The following is a 10,709-nucleotide window of genomic DNA, read 5'->3' as shown; positions in this document are numbered from 1 at the left end:
CGTCAAACGTGTGCGCCCGCACTCCATCCAGGTTAGACGCGATCTGTATTGCTAAATGGTCAAGGCAGAATATTAAGGTAAATACATTTTTATTAATGTGCCGAATGAATTTGTATGAAATCATGTTTCGTCTAGAACGTTATACATTGAGCCGTGACTCCGTTCGAATAGAGAAGAATGTTTGCTTTTAGATATTTAATACATGAGCATTATTAGCTTGTTAGCATACGAAATGCTAAATGAATGTTAGTAAACTCTTACAAGTGTTTAGACTTAAAATCATTCTGTGGGTCTTTAAATCCAAACATGATATTTTCTTATATCTATGTGTCATCGAAACGCCTCAGATACATAGACAAATAATGCATGTTTTGTGTCAAAACACAGAGCTGTTTTCAATATGGAAGCAAAAATCCAGATGTGTTTGTACCTTTTATTTTACAGACACGTTTAGTTGTACATTCATTAAAGTATCGAACACAAACAACAACATAAATCACTTTCCTTTGTGTCAGAATATTAAAGTACAATCCGTTGACGTCGTTATCGTAATCTATTTTTTGTTTGCCTGTGGCAATATTACTTTGAATATGTGTTACAGTATTTTAAATTATTATTCAGTACTTTTAATATGTATTCCAGTATTTTAAATTATTATTCAGTACTGTTAATATGCATTACAGTATTTTTTAATTATGATTCATAACTTTAAATATGTATTCCAGTATTTTAAATTATGATTCAGTACTTTTAATTTGTATTACAGTATTTTAGATTATTATTCAGAACTTTAAATATGTATTACAGTACAAGTAATTTTTAATCTGTACTTTAAATATTTATTACAGTATTTGTAACTAAGTAAAAGTTATTAGTAAAGCGCCTTTCTAGACCAGGTTCACAAAGAACAATCAAAAGCAAAACACATTTAAAAATACCTGCAAATTTAAAAGTTATTGTACTGTACTTTATACTGCATTTTTTTTAAATTATTATACTTTTAATATGTATGACAGTATTTGTAGTTATTGTACAGTACTTTTAAAATTTACTACAAACATTTTTGTTATTTTACAGTACTTTTAATATGTATTACAGTATTAATAGTTATTGTACATTAATTTTAATATGTATTACAGTATTAAAAGTTATTGTAGATTACTTTTAAAATGTACTACAGTATTTTTTGTTATTATACAGTACTTTTAATGTGTATTACAGTATTTGTAGTTATTGTACAGTACTTTTAAAATGTACTACAGTATTTTTTGTTATTATACAGTACTTTTAATATGTATTACAGTATTGCAACTCGGTAGGAAAATAAGATGAGATCAAAGTGACACTTGTAAAAACACATAATATTTGAAGTCCACATCTTGCCAGATTTATTTCTTAGATGGGGATCAATATTATAATAATAATAATAATAATACAGTATCATCTGCCTCATCTCATAGTAATGTGTAACAACGTTGACTATTTTAATGATCAACAGCAAAACAAACAATATTCAGTGTCATTTGTGTGGTCGGACACTAAGGAATTTTACTTTCTTTTAAAACAGACATTTTCTAAATCATAGTGGTAGTTGTTCAATGATATGTTAATTTTCATGTATGTTCGTAGGTTCCACGATGTTAACAAAGTCATCAGTCGAGGATGATGATGGAGGCTGGGGTCTGGGGATCCCAGAGAAGATGAAGAACAATGCCAACTGGGTGGATGTTACACACGAGTTCAAGGGAGCGTGTAAAGGTACGGAGATCAAACGACTTTGATTCAAATGTTCGTTCATTTATATATTTGTTTTGGATGCGTCTCTGCAGAACTGAATCTTGGAGAATTACTTCATGACAAGCTGTGAGTTCATGCTTCACATTCCGACGTTTACCTCCTGGTGCAGCTTCGTGATAGTGATGCTAATGTGTCGACAGGTTCGGCTTGTTCGAGGCCATGTCGGCCATAGAGATGATGGATCCTAAGATGGACGCCGGTATGATTGGAAACCAGGTCAACAGGAAGGTCCTCAACTTTGAACAAGCTATTAAGGTGCATTTCTGGAGATAATACGCAAATGAATATATGTACGGTTCAGGCCAAACGTTTGGATTCAACGTGTTTATTTTCATGAATATTTAGAAGATTATCACCGAAGGCATCAACACTATGAATGAATACATGTGTAAATATGTACTAAACAAACACTTCAGAAATAACTGATAAAATGTCTTATGGTCTAGTTTCTCTAAAAATCAGCCACATTCTTTCAGATTTATGCTTTGCAGCCTTATTGGACGAGTTTTAGAATTCATATTATGACAAGAACCAATCAGTGAAATTAAGAGAAACGAGTTGCCAACATTTCTTTAAGAAACAAAGATCAGCCAGACCTGAAAATTGGAAAAGCATTTGGCCTGGACTGTATTTCACTTGAATTTTTCTCTTCAACTCCGGAACATTTTCCTCATTCTGTCCTTGTTTTCCTCCAGGAACATGTCATCAAAGTGAGAGATCTGAGTCTTCCCGAACTTATAGGAATTATCGACACATGTTTTTGCTGTTTGGTGAGTTTTCAACTGAATGTCAAATACAAACACGGATAAATACCCTCATTACCTTGTGTTTAGTTTAGTCTGAAGAGTTCCTTCTTGATGAATCTTATTTTTTTATTTGTAATTTTGGATGTATTGTTGCAGAAAGGAGCTTCACCGTTTTCATGATTTAACCACAATAACAAACAAACGATGATTAATTGACATGTTTATGGGATTGACATGTTTGTTTTTTTTGTAAAGATTTTAGGTTTTTTTTCAACCTACTCAGAGCCTGGGAACTGGCAGGCGAAAACAGAATATACAAAAACATATTTAATCTAATAAAGTTTTCTAAAAAATAAGATGCATCAAATTCAATTTTTGGAAGGTTTGTCGCTCATTAGTCACTCAACACAGGGAAACACGTTATCTTTGTTGTTTAAGCTTTATTATTATTATTATTTTGGTCCTGGTGTAAACGTTTGATCGGTCCATGTTGTTGTTCTGTGTAGATCACGTGGCTAGAAGGTCATTCTCTGGCCCAGACGGTCTTCACGTGCCTGTACGTCCACAACCCCGACCTCATCGAGGAGCCGGCCCTCAAAGCGTTCGCTCTCGGCATCCTGAAGGTTTGCGACATCGCTCGGGAAAAGGTCAACAAAGCTGCTGTGTTTGAAGAGGCAAGTGTCTGGTTTTAAGAATGTCAAGCAATTACTTTTTATTTCACGATTGATTTTGATGTTTCAGGAGGACTTTCAAGCCATGACGTACGGCTTCAAGATGGCGAATAATGTCACGGACCTGCGAGTGACGGGTACTTCCTCTCAGAGACGAGTGTGGCGACCTTAAGGATTTACTTTAATGTGTGTGTGTGTGTGTGTCTCACCAGGGATGCTCAAAGACGTGGAGGATGAGCTCCAGAGAAAAGTGAAGGTAACTGTTTGCACATTAAAAAAAAAAGTATAGATCCGTGAATTTACAAGTTTTTCGTAGAGCACACGCAGTCGACAGGGTGAGCAGCGAGATCCAGGCGTCGAGCACGAGGTACGTCGACTCCACCTGACAAATTACTTCTACGATGTTTTTGTAAATATTAGTGAAACTGGATGCCCTTATATGGAAGTATGTCAGTGACATCAGAATATTGAATGATTGTATTTCAAATGGTCGCTTTGAATGTTTTTTTGTGTAAATTTTTTTTTTTTTTTTTTAAGCACTGGAATATTATTTTGGAATAATTATATTAAATATTCTAATACATTTAAAGGTTGACTTTCTTTTTAAATAATTAAAAAATATATATGAATAAATATAGAACACTTAAATTCCCAAATGAATACATTGAAATTCAATTTTTTTCAAAAAATATTTAAACACTAAAAAAAAATGTATTTACTTATAGAAGATGTAAATGGTTTCATAATTTAATTATAATAATGTAAAATCCAGCATTTCAATATACCACTGATGTACTTCCAAAACCCTGTGGTGCACCAAGAATATACTGAATATAATAATTTGTAAAATATTAGTCGTTCTTGTTGGACAAGTGCAACAATATAAAAAAAACAATATTTTCATGAATGAAATCAGTGTCACCTGGTATATGAACACAACATGGTCACGACTGCTGTAATAAGTTGCTAAGGAAACAGTTTGACGACAACATTGCGACATCTGACATGGACTTGTTTATCTCTCCAGCACCAGCAGTGCCTGGCTCTGTTCAACAGGATCAAGTTCACGAGGCTCCTGCTCAGCGCGTTGATCGCCTTCACTAAGAAAGAGGTAAAGTGTTCTCTCTGCTCTCTTCTAAACGATCTGACTCGTCTTCCGTCTCTTCTCAGACCAGCTCCGTGAGCGAAGCACAGAAGCTGGTGGTGCAGGCGGCAGATCTGTTGTCGTCCATCCACTCCAGCATCGAGCACGGGATCCAGTCCCAGAACGACACCACTAAAGGAGGTAAAGACCTGAGTTCCCCCGACAGTCAAATTGAAATCTGAACCAGAGGAGATCAGATGACACTTCTGCTGCAGATCACCCCATCATGATGGGATTCGAACCGCTGGTGAACCAAAGACTGCTGCCGCCCACCTTCCCCCGCTACGCCAAAATCATCAAGAGGGAAGACATGGTGGCGTATTTCGCCAAACTCATCGAGCGCGTCAAGACGGTCTGCGAGGTCATCAACACCACCAATCTGCACGGCATCCTGGTAAATCCCCCGTCCGGGACCTGAACCCTCGTCCCTGCTTCTTCACTTTCTTCTCTTCTTCCCGCCAGGACTTCTTCTGCGAGTTCAGTGAACAGTCTCCATGCGTGCTCTCAAGGTCGCTGCTTCAAGTGAGTGAAATCACTATATATATATATAGTTTATATTACATTTTTGTTTTCTTTTTGGAGTTTTTAAATCTGATTTATGTTTTATCATTGTCATTTAGGGTTTATTTTTATTATTTATTCATTATATATTTATTATCTGTTATACACCTGTGTTTGTCTTATGTGTCTTGATCTTTTAAAGTATATATTTTAACTGTATTGTATATGGTTGTTAAAGCGCTTTGTGACCCTGGTATAGAAAGGTGCTTTACAAATAACCTTTACTTTACTAACTTAGTATATTTCAATTAAGTGTGCATAAAATAAAATGGTTATAATAATAATTTTTCTGTTGTAATTAAACTTCCGGCCACTAGATGGCAGCAGATATTACGTCCTCCGACGCTAAAGTATCAGTAAAGTCCCACAAGGTCCAATTATGACTGAGGATGAGAGGATACAGTGGACTCCAGCAGCTTTTAGAACGAATGTTTGGACATATTTTGCGTTTTAAAACAAATTAAACGACTTCGTCAACAGTCATGTGGTCTGTAAAATCTGTAACACCAGAGAGAAGTACAATACTACAAATATATCCTTGTTACTGCAGTATCACAAATGCATCGTCACTTTACCCATGTATCGTGACACGTATCATATCGACAGATTCTTGACAAACCACTAGTAACGCACGTGTAACTGCTTCTCTTCCCTGAATCCAGACGACGTTCCTGATAGACAACAAGAAAGTGTTCGGTGCTCATCTGATGCAGGATATGATCAAAGACGCTCTCAGATACTTCGTCAGTCCACCCGTGCTCTCCTACAAGTAGGTTTGACACTGACGTCACTAACTTTACATTTTTATAATCGTCTCTGTCGCTCTGCAGATGCTGTTTATTCAACAACCATCAGGCTAAAGACTACATCGACTCCTTCGTCACTCACTGCTCCAGAGTACGTTTGGAAGTATATCTGAGCCTTAAGAATATTGAAGGGTTGACTTTAACATTTTAAATGTTGGAACTTTTCATTTCTTTATGTTGTTGTTGGGTTTTATTTCAAGCATATACATCTTAAATTTTCTATATTGAAAGGTTGAAATTTCTATATTAATTTCAATGTATATTTATTTCTTTAAATAAATATTTAAGTTAATAATTAAATCTAAAAAATAGAATTGAAACATAGTTTGATATTGCAACAATTCAAAGATATATTTTCTAAATAAAATAAAAAGATTTCGTGGCCTTTTCCGATTTAGTATAAAAATGTTGATTGACAATTTCTTTCTGATTATGAGGCTACAAATGTATAATTATTGAATTAAGAAAATATAATTTTGCAATTATTGGAATATCAAGCTCTATCTGGTAATAAAAAAATATGTATTTAAAATTATTCATAGCCTTTTAAATTCAATCCAAACATAATGGCACTTTTACTGACATTTTATTTTGAATTATAAATGTTACAAATTAAAGATTATTACATTTAGGGATATTTTGGATTGATTAAAAAAAATGTATTTGCTTTGAAAACAAATTATTTATTTCAACTATTTAAAAAAAAAAAGAGAGAGACAACTTTTCAATATAAAAATAATAATTAAAAATGATTCAATGCTTAAAAACAAGTTTCAACACTTAAACTGTTATATTAATTCATAATTCTGATTTGATTCTTCAAATGCTGGTCCTGGCGTCTCATGGATCCTGATCTTCTTCTCCTGCAGCCGTTCTGCAGCCTGATTCAGATCCACGGTCACAATCGAGCGCGGCAGAGAGACAAGCTGGGTCACATCCTGGAGGAGTTCGCGACACTACAGGACGAGGTGCGGAATCTTTTATTGACCGTTACGAGGTCACAAGGTCGCGAGGGTTAAATCTTTGTGACCTCGGCTCAGGCGGAGAAGGTGGACGCGGCGCTGCACAGCCTGCTGATGAAACTGGAGCCTCAACGACAGCACCTGGCGTGTCTGGGCACGTGGATCCTCTACCACAACCTGAGGATCATGGTCCAGTACCTGCTGAGCGGCTTCGAGCTGGAGCTGTACAGCATGCACGAGTACTACTACATCTACTGGTGAGAAGAGCCGGTGGAATCCAGGAGAGAAGACCACGTGTTGAGGTGCGTTATTCTCTGCAGGTATCTGTCGGAGTTCCTCTACGCCTGGCTCATGTCCACCCTGAGCAGAGCCGACTCCTCACAGATGGCTGAGGAGAGGATCCTGGAGGAGCAGCTGAAGGGACGCAGCAGCAAGAAGATCAAGAAGAAGAAGAAAGGTAACGTTTATAAGTATTAGTGGAGGACACATCGTGCTGATGACGTCGTCTGATGGACGAAGAGATTCTTTAACGGATGAATGTATTGAACAACATTGGAAGGATGAATCGGTAGAAGATGGATGAATGGATTCCTTGACGGATGGATGGATGAACAGATAGATTGCAGTGATGTGTCGTTACTGAGTGATTCGAAGAAGTAAAACGACTTGGAACAGAAGATTATCATGGAGAGATTCGTTCATGTGCAGATATTTTTTTTGCTTCTGGTTATGGAATTATGTTTTATTGTTGTTAAAAGGAGCAACAAGATGGATTCTTACTTCACAGATGTACTTGTATAAGACATAAGGAATACATCTTCATACACAGAGATGAGATTTTAGGTTATTTAGTTGTTTTTTATTAGGAAAAATGTATTTATATCATTTATATTGATTACATCCTGTCAAATTGTAAGTTTTTTTTTAGTTTTTTTTTTTACTTTTTATATGTTTTTCTACTAAAAAAAAAGAAAAGATTTAACGGTGAGTTAGAAAATAAATCAGTTTTATATTTATTTTATTTTTTCTTATGTCATTAATACCAATCACACACTCATCTTTTGGTGGTGCTGAAAAAACGCCACAATTGGAATAATCACTAGCGCCCCAAGTGGCGAAACAAAATAACTACATCACTAAGGGGGGAAAAAGGACTCGTTATTTTTGGTGGCCGTGATTCAATGAACTGAGTCGTTAAAAATGATTCGCCAAGATGGATGGATGGATGGATGAAGGGGTGAATGGATGATCGGTAAATTATAGATGTAAAAATAGAGATAGAAATACATTTGAATCGGAAGAATTGGCCCACAAAAGTCCCATAATGCACTGCAAAAGTCAACGATGTCAAAAGTTGACATTAAAGTAAACGGGTCGTAAACATCTTCTATCGTCTCCTGACCCTGATAAGACCCATGTCTGTGTGTCCTTCAGTGCGACCTCTGAGCAAGGAGATCACCATGAGCCAGGCGTACCAGAACATGTGCGCGGGCATGTACAAGGTCAGACCCTCACGTGCACGACCCTCCCTAAAGAGTTCATCCTGAGCCGGACTCGTCTTCTTCTCCCCCTCAGACCATGGTGGCTCTGGACATGGACGGGAAGGTTCGCAAGCCTCAGTTCGAGCTGGACAGCGAGCAGGTCCGCTACGAGCATCGCTTCGCCCCCTTCAACAGCGTGGTGACCCCCCCGCCCGTGCACTACATCCAGTTCAAGGTACGCCTCCTGCGCCGAGACCCTTCACCCCTTCACCCGTCTGAACGCTTCCCTCTCTCTCCAGGAAATGTCGGACCTGAAGAAGTACAGTCCTCCGCCCAGCTCCGCCGACCTGTACATGGCGGCGAGCAAACACTTCCAGCAGGCCAAGCTCATCCTGGAGAACGTCCAGAGTCCAGACCCGGAGGTGAGACGCGCTTCGGCGCCGAGAGGGTCTCGACGGGGTCACGTGACTTCATGCTGCTGGTTTGATCGCAGGTGAACCGTATTCTGAAGGTCGCCAAACCCAACATCGTGGTGATGAAGCTTCTGGCAGGAGGACACAAGAAGGACACGAAGGTGAGATACACACACGAATACACACTGTGATGTATTTCTTATCGAAGGTACTTCAAAAGAAGTACTGTCGGGAGGTGTTATATCGATTTATATTTATATTTTGTAATAGTTCACTTAAAGTTTCTATTTCTATAAGGTGTGTATAAAAACAAAACTCAATTAACTTAACTTTAATTAACATCCAAATATTCGGTGTGTTGCAATTAAACTTCCGGCCACTAGATGGCATCGGTTATCACGTCCTCAGAGCCAAATGCACAATGTCGACTCAGGACGAGAGGATACAGTCGACTCCATCGTGTAATATTCACAGCGTTCATTCATTTTTTTGTGTTGTAATTAAACTTCCGGCCACTAGATGGCATCAGTCATTATGTCCTCAGAGCCAGATCCACATTGTCGACTGAGGACGGGAGGATACAGTCGACTTCAAACATGCAATATTCACAGCCTTCGTTCATGTTTGTGTTGTAATTAAACTTCAGGCCACTAGATGACAGCAGTCATTACATCCTCTGTAGCTAAAAGAGCAATGAAATCCCGCAAGATGCGGGTGATGACTGAGGACGAGAGGATACAGTCGACTCCAAACATGCAATATTCACAGCCTTCATTCAAGTTTGCGTTGTAATTAAACTTCCGGCCACTAGATGACAGCAGTCATCACATCCTCTGTAGCTAAAAGAGCAATGAAATCCCGCAAGATCCGGGTGATGACTGAGGACGAGAGGAAACAGTCGACACCAACATGCAATAATCAAAGCAGTCATTCATTTTTATGTTGTAATTAGACTTCCGGCCACTAGATGACAGCAGTCATTATGTCCTCTGTAGCTAAAAGAGCGATGAAATCCCACAAGATTCGGGCGATGACTGAGGACAAGAGGATACACTCAACTTCAAACATGCAATATTCACAGCCTGCAATCATGTTTGTGTCATGACTAAGGACAAGAGGATACAGTCGACTGTTTGGACATATTTCAAAATGAAAGCAGTTACGACTTCGTCAAGAGTCGTGTGTTCTGTAAATTCTGCAACACCAGAGTCAAGTACTACAAGTATATCCTTGTTACTACAGAATCAAAGTACGTTGTATCGCTTGCCCCTGTATCATGATACGTATCGACAGATTCTTGACGTTCCTTCTAACCAACATAATCCACGTGTGTCTCCAGGTGCTGCCGGAGTTCGACTTCTCGGCTCACAAGTATTTCCCGGTGGTCAAGATCATCTGAGCTTCGACGCCACATCCGACTGAAAAGAAAAAAGGCTTTTGTGTGTAAATGTTTTTGAGAGTGTTTGATACACTCGTCGTCGCCTTGACGAGGTGAACCACGGACAGCTGAGAACTCACAACTGGACCTGAAACAAGTGTTTATGAGGCGTTTTTATGCAAACAAAAACGAAGACAGTTATTTCCAGTTATTAAATAAATTGTGTGATTACGAGGCATGACTTGAAAAGATTGAAACGTCTCCGACAACGTTTGGTTCTGATCCTTTCTGTAGAAAAGTCTTCGACTCCGGTTCGTTTGCATGTTCCGTAGCTTCTTACAAACAAATTGAAGGCAAATGTTTGCGCACCTGGAGGAGACGATTCTAGTGAGAGGAGAAGATTGGGGTTTTAAAATGGTTTTCATTCCTACATTGACATGAAACTGGAATCACAGATCGAGTGAACCGTCACGACTAATTAGAGTCTCTGTGCTCACAGATGAACGCACTTTTGTCCCAGTGACGTCTGTTACGAGGATAGATAACAACCAGGAGCCTCATGTACTAAGAACTTCGTAGATCTTCTACTGAATATGTCCGGAATCTGAAATTCCGAAAGATGACTCAGCACAAAAATATTCGGATGAATGAATCGGTGAGCGACATTCGTACATCCCAATCCACCTAGAATTAATCGCAGACTTGTTCGTCCCTTTCCACACTCATTTACATATTTAAATGAAGCCAAGT

The 10,709-nt window shown here is 38.3% G+C and overlaps 1 protein-coding gene across 1 annotated transcript; it reads left to right on the top strand.

The window, feature by feature from the left end:
- Positions 1-14: 14 nt before the first annotated feature.
- On the top strand, positions 15-10,195 carry naa35 (N-alpha-acetyltransferase 35, NatC auxiliary subunit). The gene is made up of 23 exons (XM_087791946.1): positions 15-77; positions 1,630-1,758; positions 1,830-1,863; positions 1,938-2,052; positions 2,493-2,567; positions 3,050-3,217; positions 3,285-3,351; positions 3,427-3,470; positions 3,531-3,581; positions 4,242-4,325; positions 4,385-4,499; positions 4,574-4,752; positions 4,821-4,880; positions 5,582-5,688; positions 5,750-5,816; positions 6,595-6,693; positions 6,766-6,944; positions 7,008-7,144; positions 8,122-8,189; positions 8,263-8,403; positions 8,468-8,590; positions 8,662-8,742; positions 9,921-10,195. Exons 2-23 carry the CDS (start codon positions 1,638-1,640, stop codon positions 9,978-9,980), a joined length of 2,175 nt encoding a protein of 724 aa, XP_087648072.1. The 5' UTR covers positions 15-77; positions 1,630-1,637; the 3' UTR covers positions 9,981-10,195.
- Positions 10,196-10,709: the final 514 nt, after the last annotated feature.

This window comes from Callionymus lyra, chromosome 1 (genome assembly GCF_982586985.1).
Source record: "Callionymus lyra chromosome 1, fCalLyr1.hap1.1, whole genome shotgun sequence".
Classification (NCBI taxonomy): domain Eukaryota; kingdom Metazoa; phylum Chordata; class Actinopteri; order Syngnathiformes; family Callionymidae; genus Callionymus; species Callionymus lyra.
Note: the sequence above shows the minus strand (reverse complement) of the source record. Positions and strands in the feature narration are given on the sequence as shown.